The sequence below is a fragment of the Rhinolophus ferrumequinum genome, chromosome 15, assembly GCF_004115265.2.
Source record: "Rhinolophus ferrumequinum isolate MPI-CBG mRhiFer1 chromosome 15, mRhiFer1_v1.p, whole genome shotgun sequence".
NCBI classification, from domain to species: Eukaryota; Metazoa; Chordata; class Mammalia; order Chiroptera; family Rhinolophidae; genus Rhinolophus; species Rhinolophus ferrumequinum.
Genome location: NC_046298.1, coordinates 21,435,726 through 21,456,135, shown reverse-complemented (window position 1 = coordinate 21,456,135; position 20,410 = coordinate 21,435,726). Strand labels below are relative to the sequence as shown.

Here is a 20,410-nt window from a genome sequence, read left to right as displayed (position 1 = left end):
ATACAGATATCCCCCCCAAATAGAGTCATGTTTGCTCTTTCTATTTGCCAATGTATGAAAGGAGAAGCCTGTGCAGTTTTGCCCGTTGGGTGACCCAGAGCCTGCTAAGATGTTACATAACTCATCCTGGACCTGTCTGAGGCTCATGCCCTCAGGGTCAATGACATAAAACCGAATAATAGCCTCTCCCAAGAAACTGCGATCTGCTTCTGAGCCAGCCAGAGACTAACGCATTGGCTTTTACCTCCCTTAGACAAAGCTGCGCTTTCATGTTCTATCTAGCCCTCCTACATTCAGCTCAGTGAGACTCACGTTCCTTTCCTAAGAGATGTGGATCCTCCTTGCCTGGTAAGCAACAAACTGAGATCTGATTTTGGAATCGCTAGGTGGCCAGTGTATCTGCTACCACTTTCAGAACAAGAATTATCTATAATGATAGGAGAACAAATATGCGTATTTCTACTGGATGCAAACACTACTCTTTCTACTTTGAACCCTACTGCAACATTATACAACTGGTCTGGGAGTAACGACTGCAGTACTGCAGGGGGTATTTTGAGCCAATCTACTTCTCTCCTCATGTCGAAGCCTTTGTCTACACATTAGGACAGTAGAGGAAACACGTTCATGTCTCCTTTGTGGTACTGCACTTGCCAATCTACTTGAAAGAGATTGTTAATGGAAAAAGAATTGTCTGATTAAGTGCACTTGAAGGATTATTCTTGGAAATTCCAGAGGAACTGCTAGAAAGTCAGTTTCATAATCATGTAATTGCTACATTTGACTTTTCTGAACTAACCCAATATTGACTCTTGAAACTATTGATTCCTTACCCTTATTTTCAGACCATTTATGGAATAAACACTCTTCTAATGTAGGGTACACATATTATGGAAGAAGATCCTATAAAGATTCAGATGGGTTCTTTCAAACCATTGCTCAGACTACTTCCATGAAGCTATTAGTTTTTCTGGGAGTAAAGCCAATTATAACCTCCTAGATAGAACAACTTCTTGTACAACTACTTGTAATATCCCATATTGCTTATCAAGGAGTCTAAAGGAAAAGGATACTGTTAAAGACTAAAGGGTCATTAATATGGATGTTATTCCTAGGTTTCTGGTGGCACCAAATCCTAATACTATTCGATGTAGCATTTCCTCTGAATGCAAGTACTTTACAGTGCAGAGTACTCTATTCTCCCTTCTTTAGCATCTAGTATATAAAAACTTAACAACTTTGTATCTTTTTTTTTTTTGGAATAATTAACAATCTGCTTGTCCAGAATGCTTCAGAGTTTTACAAAGGCACTTTCATACATCTCCCAGTACTTAAATAATGATTTAAAAGACAATATTCTCAAGAGATTTGATTCTCATTCAATATATATATTTTCATATATATTGAAAGGACCTAGAAAGCCTCTAAGAAGACTTACAGAAACTAGGAGTAAAAGATTAGGCTGCAAAGGAAAAATGTCAATTCTAACAAAAGGTGGTACATTATTTAGAGCATGATCTCTCTACTAAAGAATGGACCCTACTTAAGGAGAGTATTAAATTGTTTTAGCAATACCCAAGACCAAAAATTAAATTACATTTCACAGACTTTTGGGGATACATGGGATATTTTAGACAATGGATTCCTAATTTTTCTGGTAAAATAAAAATCTCGGGCCCGCCCAGTGGCTCAGGCGGTTGGAGCTCCGTGCTCCTAACTCCGAAGGCTGCCGGTTCGATTCCCACATGGGCCAGTGGGCTCTCAATCACAAGGTTGTCAGTTCAACTCCTCAAGTCCGGTAAGGGATGGTGGGCTGTGCCCCCTGAAACCAGCAACGGCAACTGGACCTGGAGCTGAGCTGCACCCTCCACAACTAAGATTGAAAGGACAACAACTTGACTTGGAAAAAAGTCCTGGAAGTACACACTGTTCCCCAATAAAGTCCTGCTCCCCTTCCCCAATAAAATCTTTGGAAAAAAAAAAAACCCCACAAAGCAAAGGGAAATGTGTTGGCAGATCATTGTGAAAAACAGGTGGTATTTCTGTAGTTGTCTATAGAAATAAATCAGAATATGGGAGATCAATAAACACATCCACACAATCCATTTTGGACATAAAAAAATCCGCTTCACACTTAGAAAGCAAACATTCCTCAAAATCAGGATCCTCTGTCCACTTCAAGGGTCTTTGGCACACAACTATGATATACCCCAAAGTAGGAGCTGGTTTTTGACCAAAATCTTACATCACAGGACCCATCATAGAAGAGATAAGATAATCTCTGAACAAGAGTTGATGGGAAAATTCTTCTCTGTGGGTGGGGATGTAGCTGGTCCCTACTATCATATGCCAGGAAAACTGTGCAGTGGGACATAGGTCTAAATCATACTCCAGAAGACTTTTCAAAAAAAGATGGCCTGTGTACAAATTACATAATTAAGAATATGTTCTTGCAATTGTCTGTACATTCTTTAGATGGATTTGAGCCTCCCTACACAGAAAGGCTGCTGCCATGAATGTGACTAAGAAACTGTACTCTGTAACCTTTCCCCCCTGGGGAATGGTAGCCTTACACACAAGAGTTATAAAGAATCTTACAGTTTGTTAACTATTGGATCAAGAATTCCACAATCCACAATCCTTTGGAAATGTAGAGCACAAAAATAATATTATCAGTCCTAAATTGGTCAAGCTCTCTGAGGCTCTTGGAATTCTTTGGTGAAGAGTTTTACCTTTAGTTCTAATGTCCATCAGATCAGGTTAACTTCCTCTGGAACTCATAGACTGCTCACCTTAAGAAATAATAACTGGAACATCCATTTGATTACAAGTCTTTTATCAATCCGAATCAAGCTTGCTTCATGCAGACATAACTACATATTGTCAGAACAAACTCATCTACGAGTCCCAGAAGCCGTCCCTAAAAACTCACCCTCAGAAGCTCTCCCTTCTTTCAAGCTCAAAAATGAGTACTCGGAAAAAATATACCAACAGTCTCCTTTCCAGGCTTCACTGACCCTGCAGTTAACTATGAAAGGGACCTTTGGGACCTTTGGGTACAACTATGAAATGGACCTTTGGGCCCAAAGAAATAAATTATTGGCTGAAGACATGTAGAAAACCACTCTTACTGTAGAACTTAAATGAAAGTTTGCTAATAAAATTTCCAGAAATGGATGACCTTCAAAAATCCATTGCCATTGTAAGCTAAGAACAAGCAGTCTTTACATAAAGTAGAAAGATCTGCCCAAGACTGATGGGACGAGATTCTGCTAGATGCCTGACATTACTGGTTCTCATACTTTCCTTTGCATACTTCTATTCTTTATCATTTTGCCATATTCTTCTCTGTTTACGCCCTTAAGGTTATATCATTCTGAAATCTGCTGATATGTGTCCCTTACTGTTAGTGATCATTTGCTTGGGTGTAGGCTTTGGTCATGCCTGCTATGGTCTTTCTGCCAACCTTTCTAAGATCTTTTTATGACCATTACATTTAATCTTTGCCGTTGACTCCCAACTGTACACCCTCCTAAAGTCAATTTAAATACCTCTCCGTGAGTAAAATACTGCCAGTTCATTCCTGGGCCACAGAAGTTTTTGTTTTGTTTTATTTGTGTTATTTTTATTTTTATTTTTTTTTGACGCTTATGTTAATCCCAACATCTGTACCCACAAACACTAACTCCTCTGTCCAAATTATCCAATGGTCAAGTCCACTGAGTGCCTGGAGCCTTCCAGACTCCTTATTCTCATTCAACACATTTTTCTGCCTCCTGAAAAATAGTGAGTTTACAGACACTTACCCTGCCCCTTTTGGTCTGTCACCTGGCCTATCAGTTTTACTTGGCACATTTTATTCTTTATCAATCCGAGGATTTATCAAAGCCTCAGTGTTCCTCCAAGGACAACACAACTGCCTCTCAGATTCTACCACCTGACTCCCTCATACTACTGTAGCTTCAGTCGGCCTAATGAATTGTTAGATACATCAACCTACATCCAATCCTACCGTCAAAATCTTTATCGCCGCACTTTAAACATCTTAGATACCAACCAAGAATACTATTACCTCTCACCTACTTTATGGTATTCTTTTATTTATATTTTTAATCTTTTTTTATTATATTAGTTGCAGGTGTACTTTATGGTATTTATAATATCCTAACATCATCAATCCCAGCAGACCCTGATGCCACATCTAGATCTTCATCTCCAAGCAAATAAATGCCACGTCTCCAAACACTAACCTATAACAGATACCTCTTCAGGAATGGGCCTTTGTGCCAATATGGGAACAATATTAACAACTTTAGTTAGCTTAATGTACTCCCAAGCTCTATAACAGTCTCTGCAAAACTTGTTTAACTCTATACAATATGCCTGTCATCCTGAAATGACTAAAAAAATTCGTCCAATTCCTGACTTGCTCCTGGAACAGTTAGTTTCTCTTTGGCATTTGGAACTACATGTACCCCTATTGGTCTTTCATTCCTGAACCAAAAACACGCTTACTTTTACCTGCCTCATTAAAGGCCTACTTGCACATGTAGGGTAATAATTAGGAAGTTTCCAACCAGTCACTGTCCAAGGGACCATGTTTCTTTGTGATGGGAGGTCAATCTACCTGGAAAAATAATGACATTTTGTGTTGGAGTCATGTGGACTCTAGTTCCAACTTGGAGATTTGAAAGTATTATCATAAAATAATTTTGAAATAGTATCACAAAAGTGTCCCTAACTTTGGCTGATACAGTGCAAAGTCCAGAAGCACAGCAAAATAGCTTGAATTAACTGACTCAAGTGGTTTTGAAAACCAAAATGCCCTAGACTTCTTATTGGCAAGCAAAAAAGGTATGTTTTTGTTAACATTTCCTGCTGCACTAGAGAAGACTGAGGAATCCATATCCAAATTAAAACAGAAGGCAACTTGGGTTGTGAAGATGGACTTAGGAGGGGTCAGTTTTCATATCTCAGATTTGGGGAACCTTGGGTCATGGCTCTGTAGTGTGGTCCAGCCTCTTGTCTAGCTGCTGTGTCATCAAATGGTTCAATTAGATATTATCCAAGAGAAGAAAAAGAAGCTGTTTCTAATTTTCAACTAAGCTAGTTACCAAAACTTCTAGCCGCACCAACTATTAGAAATACCGTGTTTCCCTGAAAATAAGATCTAGCTGCACCATCAGCTCTAATGCGTCTTTTGGAGCAAAATTTAATATAAGACCCGGTCTTATTTTACTATAATATAAGACCGGGTTTATAATATAATATAATATAATACCAGGTCTGATATTAATTTTTGCTCCAAAAGACACATTAGAGCTGAGGGTGCAGCTAGGTCTTATTTTCGGGGACACACGGTAGCTGTTGGCTTACCATCAGTATAACATTTACATTAACATTGCAGAGCTGAGAAATAGAGCAGATTCTGGACAATGAACCAGTGTGAGATTTCTTGGAGGAACTGATTTGAGGTGCTTATTTGTACTCTGTTTTCTCCCTGCAGGGCAATATGATATAGGGGACATCTTCCAAGTGTCCTTGTGCTGGACTTTGCATTTAAATGCCTGTGGAAGGACGTGCTGCTGGGATGCATCAATTGCCCAGAGCTCTCTGTGGACTCAGTGTGAAGTGTTTGGAGGATGACGGCGTAGGTCTGGGTACACTAATTTACTTCTTATTGTGCATCTGGCACAATTACCCTCGAAAGAGCATGCGTCTTAGTTGGCCACCACACGATTTTCACATTGTAGGTCACTTTTATTTTCCTTCAAGAGTCTATCAAACTCTTGTAGCAAACATGCCCTACAAAATTATAAAAATCTCTCCAGTCATTTTTATATTCTATGGTAACAATCATTCAACTTCATTTATATAGATTTTTCCTACAGTATGTACCTTATCCAATATAACGTAGATGGGGGTACATAGTATAAACAAACACGTTCTGAATAAATAGAACTGTCACAACCCCCAAATGTTTAAGCAACTGATAAAGGCATTATTAATCAGCTTTTCCTAAAGAACGATTTCTCCCCCAAGTAGATAGGCCTACTTGAAGCAAAAGAACTGAAAGTCAAAAGGGGAGGCATACACAATAGCTAAGACATGGAAACAACCAAAATGCCCATCGGTAGATGACTGGATTAAGAAACTGTGGTACATTTATACAATGGAGTATTATGCAGCCATAAGGAAGAAAGAAATCTTACCATTTGCAACAACATGGATGGATCTAGAGAACATTATGTTAAGTGAAATAAGTCAGACAGAGAAAGATAAGTACCATATGATCTCACTTATTTGCGGATTCTAAAGAAAAGAATAAGTGAATGAACTAATCAGAAACTGTTTGGGAGACAATGAGGAAAAACTGAGGGTTGCTAGATGGGCGGGGGGGGGTGGGGGGGGGGGGGGAGGGTGAGGGGATTGGAGGGCAGTCGGTGACCACAGGATGGCCACGGGGTTTGAAAATTAATCTGGGGAACGTAATTTGGTGGTTACCAGAGCGTAAGGGGGTTGGGGGGTGGGGGATGAGGGTGAGGGGGATCAAATGTACGGTGATGGAAGGGGAGCTGACTCTGGGTGGTGAACACACAGTGTGATTTATGGATGATGTGATACAGAATTGCACAACTGAAATCTATGTAATTCTACTAACAATTGTCACCCCAATAAATTAAAAATAAAAAAAAAAAAAAAAGGGGAGGCAATAGTGCAAAACAGAAAGGATTATGGAATATGGACTTAGATTAGGGTTTTCAACTATTATTATTATTATTATTATTATTATTGTTATTATTAACTCCTAAAAAGAACCATTGTGTAAATTAATTTTCAGTCCAATCAAATCAATTATATTTAATTATGATTTAAATTCGATTTAATTTCTCCCTAATGAGAAAAATTAAATACTAAGGAATGAATTTCAGTTGGGTAGGACTGAATTTCAGAGGCTCACAAGCCACTGTCATATCTAAGTGTTTTTTTTTTTCCAACCTCCAAGAACCAATTTTCGCCTCTTCGGGGGCAATATCACTCGGGTTGACAGTACATGATTTAAATAGATCGCAATTGAAATACTAATTCTGTCATCGCTGTGTGACTTCAGGAAGTTATTTAACTGTTCAGTGCTCAGTTCTTCCATCTCTAAGTTGGGGATCCAAAATAGTGCCTCCCCATTGGATTGCTCAAAGGTTTAAATGTAGTGCTGCATGTAATTCACCTAGCAGTGATTGGAATATATAGAAAGAAGCAAAAAATGGGAACTTTTGCTGCTACTGTTGTTATAATTTTTATTATTGGGGAAGCTTAGATGGCAGAAAATGACTCAGAGAAGTAACTGAGTGAAAAGACAACACAAAACTATAACAGAAGAGTCTTCCGCTTGGAGGGATAAGACACCTGAATCAAACCACCGCTGAGTTCACTTGAAACTCGAGAGCATCTCTGTGGAAAGGTTGCTGTGTAGCCAGACCGGCAAATCAGAATCTGCATACAAACAGGATGTTCATAATATTCAGACAGTGGAATGAAGCATAAGGCTCTCTGTTGTCCCCCTGCCGGAAGAGGGGGACAGCCAGGGCCTGACAGCTATTAGTGCCCAGGCCACAATAACAACTTTCACACGGAAACTAGGAAATGGCACGGAAATGCCACTGCTGCAGAAGAAGAAAAATTCTAGACTCTCTTAGCTATTACCCATAAAAAATGGTAAGAAATATTCTTTTAAACTTTCCTTCTCCCATGTGGAGAGAAACATAATTCTTCTCAGTTTCTAATTTAAAATGGAAAAGTACTCACCAAAGGAAACGTCACCAAAGTGCAGAGCAGGAACATTAAAATGGAAGGTGGGTCCAATGACACAGCCTCTGGAAATAGGAGTACAACAGGGAGATGGGGAGAGAATCCAGTGAGTGCAGGCTAACAATCAGGAACTGGGGAGAGGGTAAGTACTAAAAACCGTAACTTGGCATTTAACCAATTATAGGATCTAGGTCTTGGAAAAAAAGCAAGAGATAATGGTCTACTGCTGTGGTTCTTAAAATTCTTTTTCAACTCTCAAACCATTGGGTTTTAGCAAATGATACTGTGGTTAACGTATCACCACATTCTTACCAATGATGACGTGGAGCAGACCCATCACCAAACTAACGGCACAAAATGTTAGTATGGATGAGACACATACCACGAAAAGTTGTTAACTCAGGCAACAAAGAAACATACGTCTAAGCATATAATAAACATCAAAGACTATCAATGATACCAGTATTCCTTGTCCCACATCTTCATAAAACTGTTGTAAGCCAGTTCCTACCACCTACTAGCTGTGATCCTGGCCAGTTAAGTTACCTCTATAGGTTTTAGTTTCTTGGCCTCAGTTATCAAAGGGAGGACTGGAATAGGTGACCTTTAAGAACACTCTACTCTAAATGTTGGTCTACTTCTCTCTCAGTGCATCCCTTAGAGGGATGCTCTAGTTTAAAATAAATACAGGCAAACTTCAGAGATATTGCAGATTTGGCTCCAGACCACGGCAATGAAGCAAGTATCACAATAAAGCAAATCAGAATCTTTTTTTTTTTTTTTTTTTTAGCATGAGGTGGGGCACAGATGACTCTCAGACCAGGAGCCAGCTGGCACAGCCACAGCGGACCCCTTTCTTCTCCACCTTTTTTCTTTTTTAATTTTATTTATTTATTTTTTTTAATTGGGGAAAGGGAACAGGACTTTATTGGGAAACAGTGTGTACTTCTAGGACTTTTCTTCCAAGTCAAGTTGTCCTTTCAATCTTAGTTGTGGAGGGCACAGCTCAGCTACAGGTCCAGTTGCCGTTGCTAGTTGCAGGGGGTGCAACCCACCATCCCTTGCGGGACTCGAGGAATTGAACTGGCAAACTTGTGGTTGAGAGCCCACTGGCCCATGTGGGAATCGAACCGGCAGCCTTTGGAGGTAGGAGCATGGAGCTCTAACGGCCTGAGCCACCGGGCCGGCCAAATCATACTCTTTTTGTTGGTGGATGGTCTTGCCTTCAATTTGTAAAAACAACAACAACCACACATCTGTGAAGCACAATAAAGTGAAGCTCAATAAAATGAGGTATGCCTGTAATACAGAGATTTGACAGCTTCTAGCTGTGCCAAGTGTTTAAATGTCGTAGACACACTGATACCAGAAAACACACTAAGTATACATCTTATTCACCCAGCTCCAGATATTGGTGATTTAGGCGTGTCACACCAGGCTGAACGCATTGCTCACTTTTACTTCTGGCTGCTACAGATCTTCCCTTAATGTCGTGAAAGGCTGCTGCAAGCCTGGGAGGAGCGATGACTGCAGAGACTCAATGCAGCAGTTTCAGCTCGAAAAGTCTTTCTCTGGACCACCTATTCTATTTCATGCTAATAACCCAACGTGGTTTCAAAAGGGGTGTTTGGTACTCAGCAAGGAATTAGGATCCAGCTGAGAGTGAAGTCAAACAAGCCTACAGGTTAGATACTTGAACTGGTAAAAGAAGTTTGGGTTGGGGCAAAGTAACAAACAGATCAAAAGTGTCTGAAATGTACAAAAGGCAAAGGAAAGTAAGAAAGAAGCTCACAGATTTGCACAAAGCAGTCATTTAACCAGTACAAGTGGAAAGAACCAGACTTAAACCACATTTGTTCACAGGCACATACAGCTAAGGGAATGACGGCTGAATACCATCTTTGATAGAGTCACATTCATTCCAACAGGGATTCTGAATATTAGGACAGTTTCTGTACCCTCCATCAAGGCAGTGGGCTGTTAAAATGATAATTTTGAAGACTAAGAGTTAGTCTGATTGAATTATTACGATATGTTAAGTGAAGCATTTCAAATATAAACTATATGGTAAAAACTTTATAAAATTATGTAAAAATAGGAGGGAAGAAAACTGCTCATGAGGAATTTTAAAATCACATTAATTTCACAGTGTTGTTTATCCAACCACTTAAAAGACTGTAGTCGGAGGAGTAATAGAAATAGCAAAAGTATGATAATTGTTCTGATCTTTCAAGGCATCTTAGCCAAAATTATGTAGTATTGGGGAAAGAGGAGTACCTGACAATAAAAAAAGAAGAAGCAAAACTCCAGAATCTACAATACTACCTTTACAGAGATTTCTTGGACCACAGGCCCAAGAAGGTGTTCCTGGAGAAATCATATGTCAACATTAATGTGTGGAGCTGGGAATACATAATATAGTAAACATGTATTTCACCCTTTATCATTAGGCATTTATTCATAACACCAGACAGTTACCAAGTTTTCAAAATTACTATTCATGGTTTGAAGAGCTAGAACACTTTTGGACACATGCAATTTATACAAGAATATTTCTCTTAGCAATTTGTGATTAGATTTGGGATGAACATAAACATTCTTTCCACAGTCAGGTTTTCCTTCCCTTTGAAAGAAACCAGGAATAAACATCCAAAATAAGAAAGTGGCATGGAATTTTGGGTGAATGGTCATGTCCAGAAGATAAAGTAAGAGACAACCTCCGCAGAACACCTAGAGTAGGAACTAGTCCAAGTTCACTTATGAGTAGGTTCCTGGGAGAGTTTATGAAACAAGTACACATTTCTTTCTAAATAGAGTAGCAATGTGTATGTGTTGCTAGTTAGATACAGTGTTAATTGTTAGGCTGAATTTAAAAAGGGGTATGGCCGGATGATATTGGGATGAACTTTCTAATTCAGCTTGAAGGACAGTTAGCCTGTCTTGGCCAGCATTTTGCTTTCTCTTTGTCCACATGAAAAGTAAAATTGTGGTTCTTTAACATCCTATACTTTCTTACCTACAGATAGGGCCACTGTTCTTCTTATCTTAAATGTTTACAAGAGCAGAGCTTTAAGGTTTCATCTTCCCCACTTCTGTAGGGCGGCCTGTATACGACGCTGGATGTTGTGGAGTGTACTTGTGATTCTGAACAATACTTACTGATGCCAAGAAGTCAGAAAGCCTTGATTCAGTTGGGGGCTTTCAATAGCTAATATGATGGAGATTATCGAGGGCCCTTGAGGGACCAGATAATCTCTGAATGGGAGATAAATGTTGCATTTGCAGGTTTGTTCTTCCCGCTTATCCAGATAACCATTTCCACTGCTTGTCATGAGATAAGAATTGTTGTGGAGGTGAGAGGTGAGTTGACATTCATATAATATGAAAAAGTATTCCTGCCTTTCTCATAGTAAGCACATCCCTGAAGGATGTCAGTCATGGGCCAGTTAACCACGGTGCATCTACTTGAAGAGTCAATGTTACTCAAACATCTGGAAAGCAACTCTGATTTTTCTCTATTATCACGAACACAGATGTATTATGGAGCAGAACATAAACGGCTTGTGAATGTTTCAGATAAGTCTTCAGACTTCAAGTTTATGACTGTAGCAGGCTGTCGTGGCCGTGCCACAGAACTCTGAGGCGTATGCCAGTTCATTCTCCTTCCTTGTTAGGGGTTGTATTCGTTTTCTAGGACTGCCACACCAAAGTACCAGAGACAAGGTGGCTTCAACAACAGAAATTTATTTCCGCCCAGTTCTGCAGGCTAATAGTCCAAGATCAATGTGTTGACAGGATTGGTTTCTTCTGAGAACCTCCCTGGCTTGTAAATGGCCATCTTCCCTCTAAGTCGTCACATGGTCTTTTCCTATCTGTGTGTTTGTCCTAATGTCCTCTTGTTATAAAGTCATATTGGATTAGGGCCCATCCATAAGACCGCATTTTACCTTAATTGCTTCTTTGAAAGTCCTATCTCCAATGCAGTCACATTCTTAGGTACTGGGTATTAGGACTTCAACATGAATCGGGAGGATGAAATGCACCCCATAACAGGGATACTTAGGTGGAAGAATTCAGAAGGAAAAAAAAAAAAAAGAATTGAGAAGAAACAGTTATGACATTTGAGCTGGTCTTGAGATTCTAAATTTCCAGTAGATATCGTAAGATCAGTAAGTTTTCCTATAATCCTTCAGGCCGTATGTGTCTGTCTCTTTTCTATGTTCTCTCCAGACTCTGAAGGAGACTTCAGTCGTAGATGGAGGGAGGTCCTCCTTGCAGTAACCGTCATGAGAGCGTCTGCCATGGCAATTAAGAACCTGTTGCTGTGGGAATCCAAACGGGATCTGCAGTGTGTTCTGAAGATGTGCTCTTTATATGCACCGGGAACCAAAGTTATTATAGATCTTTCCAATGGGATGGTCACAGAGAACTTTTTAAAGCCGAGGACAAACTCTGTTATTAATAACATTCAATTATCACAAGCAGCTGGAGAAGACATCAAAAGACTTTTAGCACAAAAGCTGCAAGTGTCTAGCCTTGGCTGACTGACAGTCTAAGGAGACGCTTTTACAATTGCTGTAGGCATCATAGGTAAGAGCATTTAAAAATTTTCCTTAAAATAAAAATGAAAGATGAAGTTTTAACAAAACGGTGAGACTAGTTAAGGAGACGATTTTACACAGGTGTTAATAACTTATTTTCCCTAAACATCCTAAAACAGAGAGAGTACCTAGAAACTAATTTCAGGAGTTTTATAAGCTTGTTTTATAAGGTTATAGCTTACAGAAAAACCAGATCCCAAAATAGCATCTGTATCCATGCTACACTGAGTTAAACATGTTTAGTAGGGAAACACTGGGGGAAATTTAGAACACCCCGTTATGTTGACGTGTTCATATCAACAAAGATAGTTATGAATATCCAAAGACATGCTCTAGTTACGAAGTTTAAGAAAGCAGGCGGTGAAAACTTCAGTTAGTGCTCACATGAGTTAGAGATGTACCTTACCTAATGGTCAGTTTCACAGGCTCAGGTGACCCGTTGACACTGACCAGGAACTCTTCTTCGAAGTGCCCCAGGATGGCGGAACTGAAGGAAATCTGGACAGCCTGGACTCCGCTTGGTTCAATGATGCCTTCCTTGGGACTGAAAACAAAGCAGGCCCCCAAAGCCGAAGTTGGAGGGATCACGTTGAAGAGGGCATCAATGCTGCCTTTGTTGAATAGTATTGCCTGTATCAATCAAAAGGTAGACAATGGGCCTCTGATTGATTTTCAGATAAGCATGTGGCTGTATTGTTTCATAGCAACACAGACACAGTGGCAGGAATTAGAACCAAAGAAAAACTCTAGGGCAGAAATGAAGTCTTCTCTCTTGAATGTTTGAAGACAGGAGTCCCAAGCCAGAAATTCATTTTGTGTTTCTGTCTCCTCTTTAAAATGGAGTTAGTCACATATATTATACTCATGCTATAAACACTGACAATCATAATCACATCTACTGAACAAGAGCCTTAAAAGACCGTGTTTTGATACACTCGACAAAGTAACCAAGGGAGGTAGGTATGGCTCTCGTATGCATGAGAAGGCTGAGATTAAGTGGCATACTGAAAAATAGAAAGCAAGTCAGAATAGAGGAGCAAGACCTACCTAAACCTATGTTTATATTGCAGCTTGAAGACTGTAAGTGTGACATCATTGTAGATGCCAGATTCTTAGTTGTGGTATTAGATTTCATCCTATTGGAATATTTTCAACTCAAACTCTATTGGCTGGATAACTATTTGGGGATACTATGCAGGCAGTTGCTTTACTATAGAAAAGTTTTATTCCTATATACTAGTGATCTGCAGCCATGTCACTGCCCACGTTTGATTGCACACTGGATAGGTATGTACGTGTAAAAAGCTCGCGCCAGGCATTCAGAGTTCTCGCCTGCTGGCTCAGTCTCCCATTCATGCTCCCACCTCCCACAGTTCCTCTCTATGAACCTGTACTAGCCACACAGTTCTATTCCTGAACTTCTGAGACACAACCTCTCTTCCTTGACAATGCTTACACCTGAACAGGTGAAACAACTCATTCTCTCTTTTTATGTAGGAACTGCCCTCAACCTACACTCAAGGCATTGGAGGAAAGAGCCCAGGAGATCATGAAGAAACGTCCAGAAAGGTACGTGGGGCATGTTAAGAACCTAGAAGCCAAGGGAGGAGAATTTCCAGAAAGGGTCAAACGTGGTCGAATGAGAAAATGTTACGGTTTTTTATTTTTAACTAAAGGTTATCCTGCCCTTGAAGAAGAATGTAATTCCGATGGAATGTGATTGCAGAATCCAGAGTACAAATGAGTGCGTGCAGAGGAAATAGTGGTTGACTATTCTAGATTCTGTTTTGAGAAGATTAGTGGTGAAAAGTGAGAATGGGGGTGGCAGAGCTGTGGGAAGGTATGGTAGGAGACCTAGCATATTTACATGAAATGAGATAATGCATACTCAGTGCCTAGCCTAGATGTTTATGTTGTTGTAATAAAAGAAGCAGGCTAGGTACCCAGGGGAATGGGGTCGGGTGGATACAGGGGGGCCCACCAGCTCAGGTTGCCTCTGGAGAAGCAGAGAAGGAATCAAGAGCATATGTAGAACAGAATCAGGGGCTCTTGCAGAGAAAGACAACCACTTCTGCCAAGAGAAGATGGACAATGCACCAAAATAGATACATAACTAATTGCTACTTGATATTTTATTCATCTTTTTACATTTATTTCCCATCTCCCTCTCTCTGTTTTAAGTTCCCTGATCATAGGAATCATGCTTCACCCTTCATTCCTTTGAAAGAGACCATGTAGAAAAGTGATTATGACCGGGGACTCAGAAGCCAAATGTATGGATTCAAATCCCAGCTTTGCCACCAACTTACTAACTGTGTGGCCTTGGAAAACCTGCTTAGCTTCTCTGTGCCCGTTTCCTCATCTGTAAAATGTAAGTAACGCACTACTAACTTCTCAGATTGTTGTGAAGATGATATTTATTAACTTACATAACTTTTAGCATCGTGCCTGGCAAAGAGTGCTTGAATGACAGTGATTGCTATTTATAGCCCCGATGCTAAGCGACTGGGTTTAAAATTTACCTGTGCTCAAGAAGCAACTGACAAGCACTAGTGGTAACTCAAAGGCAACTCAAAGGTGTTAGTGGTGACCTGAAGGATGCTTGTTCTTCTCTCCGAGAAGATGGATGGATTCTTTTTATTTTTGGGTTAACACCAGTGTTTTTTACCCAGATTTTCTGTAAGGTGCCAGCCCCTCCATGGGCATGTCATTCTCCCCCGACAAAGCAGCACCTCCTTATGTATACAGAATCCACTAAACTGTTTGGGACAGAATGCTGAGACCTTCTGATTACCGGTAATACCCTTACCCTTGCCGTCCAAGTCCTCGGAGAGGAGAAACTTTATGAGAATTTGCCCCTGTCATTTGTTTTCCTTCTAATTACACTGGGGGACAGTGTATACTCTTGGGGTTCTGATTTATTCCTTATGGATCTGCTAAGCTCAGCAATGACTAAGGACAATAAGTAGTTATTCAAATTTGTCTCAAAGAGGTAACGTAATAAATTGAAAGAGAGATGCAGTGAGGCATCAGCATTAAATATGCAGAGAGCGCAAAACATCCCCGTGAGAAGCACCTTACCATGGCCTGCTCTGCCACGGCGCAGCTCTCTAAACTGTCCAGTCTGATGCAGCACCCCATCTAACACTTATTGAGCTGGCTGTGCTTTGCTTTACTGTTCAAATCTGGGAGGGTGAGAAGTGGTGACCTAAAGTACACTTCTATTAAATCTGTAAGAAATTATTACATTCAGGGAAACTCGATCCATTTTGCCTCAGAACTAAAGGTCCTTTTGTGATGTGGCATCCTTCAGACACAGTCTGTAAGATGTAAGGGAAATTCACACTGGATAAATTAGACAGAATATCAATTTACTAAGAACTATTGTACCTTTGTATTTTCCTCCCTAAGTGACCATTTTTTTTTTTTTCAAAATGCAGTACAGGACATTGCAAGAGAATAGCTGTGCCACTTTTCTTTTTGTGATAGTCATGTTACTGATTTCTTTATTTAAATTGTGCTCTTATGTATATTCCATCTCATCATGACATTAACATCTCTGTTTACCTTTCACATTGTCCCATTTACGCTATAGTTACTCTAGTGAGTATGGGGACAAATGACACCGTAGAAAGCTCTCAACAGCAATCAGGCATTTACCGCACATGCCAGGTTAGGCTGGGCTGAGAGCTGAGTTGGTGGTAGGCTAGATTTGCCCACGGTGACAGCCTAAGGTATTGAAAAGCCAGCAAAGGGCCTTCTCTTCCCACAAGACATAGAGCCCTGCTAACCTAGTGCTCCCTAACATTTCCAAGCTGTGTGACCTTGGCACGTTACTTAACAAATGTGGCAGAGTCAGGTTTGCTGTTCAACTAACTGAGCCCATATCCCCTTCTTCCTGCGCTTACAGCTAGACTACATTTCCCAGCTACCCTTGCAGTTATGGACAGCTAATGGGATGCAAACGAAAGTGATACAAGCCACTTCTAGTGCTACCTCCTATAAAAATCTCTCATGTGCAACCCTCCATGCTCTTTCTCCTTCTGCCAGTGTGATACATATAAGACTGCAACATTGCAGGTCACGTGTTAGGGGTGGCAGAGCCATGAGATGGAAGGAGCCAGGGTTCCTCATTCTCTGTTGAAGGAGAGTCATCTGCTGATTAGCAACAAAATATCATCTCTTATCATGTTTGAGAGAATATATATTTTTATTTGTTTGTTACACAATCTAGCATTAATTACCTTAACTAGTAAAACTTCTGAAGCCTCAACTTCCTCAGCTACAAAATGGGTGTAGTCATTGCACCTACTCCATAGGGGTTTTGTGAGGACTAAATGAACGAATGCACGTGTGCTCAACACGCATGATGGGTGATGTTGTAGGCTGAATTAACCCCTACTTGCCTCATATTTCTTCTCTGTAAAGTAGGTACAATAAAACCTACCTTTCACAGTTTTGCAAGGATTAGAAACTATACACATATACATAGATGGGCACACATAACAAAGCATGGAACCTGACACCTATTTGTCCCTCATTAAATAACTGCTTTTATTATTACCTCTATAAAAACATAACCATTTACAATTTAGGAATCTTTCTAATATAAAGTTTCAATGATTATAGTTTGAAAGCATAAAAAAGGGTCCTAGATATCACTTTAGTAATGAGGTGGTACTGAAGTAACTGTGATCCTTACGAACCCATGAGTACATCTTGTAAAAGGATCATTTTCTCTTTAATTGGAAAGACAAAGCAGGGAGGTCTCTTCCAGAAAGCACAATGACTGGTTTTCAAATCATTGGTTTTAGACTAGTACATTTAGAGAAAATTCTTAGGCGTGAAAACAGCTACCCCCATTAAGCACATTCTGGAAAATGTAGAAGGTTCTCTATCCTCTGATATAGGGTTTATGTTGTCAGAGAAAAAGCATTAAACAGATGGGGAGATGTATTTATGGACTTCCCCTTTACAATCTACAAAAAGATGAAGATAGAACCAATTAAATTATGGCTGTGGTGCTTTTTAGTCAAGTTAGAGGGGGCTGAAAAGGATGGAAAAAGTTGCTCCACTCAATAAGAGTAGGAGCGTGGAGAGTCAGATCACTTTGGTGCATGAATAAGTCTGAGTAATGGCAATGGATGCGATTGCACAAATTTTCTATCAATAAAAACACACACAAAAGAAAACCAAAAAAAGCCAAGTACTGTTTGAGTCTCAGTGAACAATTCTAGTGCTTACCTCATAACAATGTACAGATCCAACAAAAACTTTTCCAATATCCAGCAATTCAAAGTTGAAGTGAATCTTCGGTCCTATTCCTTCCCCTTTGATTCGGAGGGGCAGACGGATTTCTCGGCCTATAAAAACAATTCAAATTTTACTACCCAAATGATGCTTTATTATCCCAAATTATCCACAACTTGTTACCAGTACACTCGATTATTGCACCAATTCCTTATGTGGAACTGAGGGAACTGCAATTTAACCACTACTGAAGATTTAGCTTATTTTTAAGATACAGGAATGCTATTTGTTTCTTACTTAGAAAATAGCTTACGAGTATGTTGCAACTTAGACTGACATTTTAGCAGAAGAAAAAAAACATTAAAAAAATTTTTAACCCAATCTTATCTGTATCCTTAGGTTTCTTATAAAGGAAAGTAATTTCTCCACATCAGAGAAAACTGACCACTGATTGATGTTCCTCGTAAAATGAGTCACCGTGGGGCTCCAAGGGACGTTGTTCACATTGATCTTCCCTAGATTTAGGAAAAGCCACGGTTTTAAGGGATCTGAGTCTGGGAGTCTTACCTGATCCTTACTTTGCGGTTCTTTTCACCCACACGCAATGGAATTCACTAAACAATATCCTTTATTACACTTCCACAATGGACCCAGGGTCGACACAGGGCACAAACCTTTAAAGTACTAATTGGTCTTGTTTCCTTTTTTAAAAATGGGTAACTGGGATGGGGGTGGGAGATTAGGGTAAGGGGGGTCAAATATATGGTGATGGAAGGAGAACTGACTCCGGGTGGTAAACACACAATGGGATTTATAGATGATGTAATACAGAAGTGTACACCTGAAATCTATGCAATTTTACTAACAATTGTCACCCCAATAAATTTAAAAAAATATGTAACCATGATCATTATAAAAATATTATAAAGAAAGTGGAAATTCTCTCATAATTCCTCCACCCAAAGATAACTATTGCTAGCATTTTGGTGCTGATCCTTCCATACTTAATCATATTTAAATACTGTTAATGTAAAATGAGAGCATATGCTATATTATTTTATAACCTGCTTTTTTTAACTTAACAATAAATTGGGAACATTTTTACATATCATCACCTAATGAAGAGGTAAATATCTTTAACCAGTCCCTCTTGTTGGATATTTCAGTGATTTCCAACTTTTCACTATAACAAATTATAATGTAACTAATACCCTTGAACACATTTATGAACAATTTTCCTATATTCTCTTTAAGCACTTTGAAGATATCATTCTATTGCTTCTTGTCTCCCACCATTTCTGTTGAGAACTCAGCTTATAGTCTTACTGCTCATTTGAGGTAATATGTCTTTTCCTCTGCCTTTAAGATTTCCTTCTCATCTTTGGTTTTCAGCAGTTTTACTACAACGTTCCCAAGTATGGGTTGCATTTATCCTTCTTGTGGCTTGTGGCATTTCTTGGGTCTGTGGATATATGCCTTTCATCAGTGTTTGGAAATTTTTTAGTCATTATCTCTTCAAATATTGCTTATGCTCCATTTTCTTACTTCTTTCCTTCTATACATAGATAATACGAGAAACACATTTATAATATATTATATAATGTATATATTTATAATACATACATAGATAATATATGTTCTATATTACTAATATATATAATAGAATATACATAATGCATATTAAGGAAATTACTTTCCTTTATAAAAACCTATCTATCTCTTTTTTGCCACATTCCACTTGGCTTTTATGCTCCAATCTGTATTTTGTCTCTCCATGCTTTAGTGTGGGTATTTCGTTTTGATTTATTTAATTTCCAGTTTACAAAATTTATCTCTGGCTATACCTAATAGGCTATTAAATTCATCTACTAAATTCTTAATTTGTCATTATAATTTTTCAGTTCTAGACTTTCTATTAGATTTTTTGTAGTTTCCAGGCCTCTGCTCAATTAATTTTGTCTTTAATAAGAACATTTTAAAAATCTGTGTCTGATAATTCTATTATCTGGCCCCCTATGGTTTTCTTTCAATTGTTTATCATGACGTTCTATCAGCTTGTGTTACCTCCTTATATGTTTGGTTATTTCTATTGAGTCTTATATCTGTATATAATAAACTATAGAGATAACTTGAAGCCCTAAAATATTATCTTCCTCCAGCTTCTGGCTGGTGACTAGGGGGCATTAGCAATCCCGGATGACCTAATCCAACCATTACAGCTTAGATTCTGTGAGAGAATTAAGCCCTGCAGCAAATCATTTGAGTGACTATTTTCTCAATTTTCCCAAGAAGGGTATGTAGCTAGTACCATCCTAGATATAAAAAGAGAAGTTAATTCCTCATATATAAGAGATGCCTTAGAACATTAGGAATTAATTATATCTTGGAACCCTTTGGAGAACGGTCTTAATCAAATAAATACTTGAAAACTAATTCAAAGCTGAGCATCGGTCCTTGTGAGAGCTGGTCCACTTCCAGTTACCACTTCACGGGGTCCCACCCTCAAGCCTATGGGATTACCAGGGCCCTTTCTCCTTGGGTATCCCGTTAGCTCCTATGTTTTCTTCACTAACTCTACTTCACTTTCCAGCCTCTCTGCTGTATCTATTTAAAAACTCAGTGTCACTAAGAATAAAGAGGTCCCCCTAAAAGTCTAATTGTCGTTTTTTTCTTCTCCTGGATCTTGGCTCCATAATTCTTCACTGTCCTAGTAGCTCTGTTTTACCTTCAAAACAAGTTTTAAAAAATACTTT

General features: G+C 39.2%; 1 protein-coding gene across 1 annotated transcript in view; it reads right to left on the bottom strand.

Annotated features, from left to right (window-relative positions):
* The window catches only part of HYDIN (HYDIN axonemal central pair apparatus protein), a 299,173-nt gene that overhangs the window by 192,789 nt on the left and 85,974 nt on the right, over positions 1 to 20,410 (bottom strand). The window contains exons 11-13 of the mRNA XM_033128646.1: positions 17,652 to 17,770; positions 12,814 to 13,037; positions 7,804 to 7,871 (exon numbers count right to left, since the gene is read on the bottom strand). Coding sequence (XP_032984537.1) covers positions 7,804 to 7,871; positions 12,814 to 13,037; positions 17,652 to 17,770 — 411 coding nt within the window. The remainder of the gene's footprint in view (positions 1 to 7,803; positions 7,872 to 12,813; positions 13,038 to 17,651; positions 17,771 to 20,410) is intronic.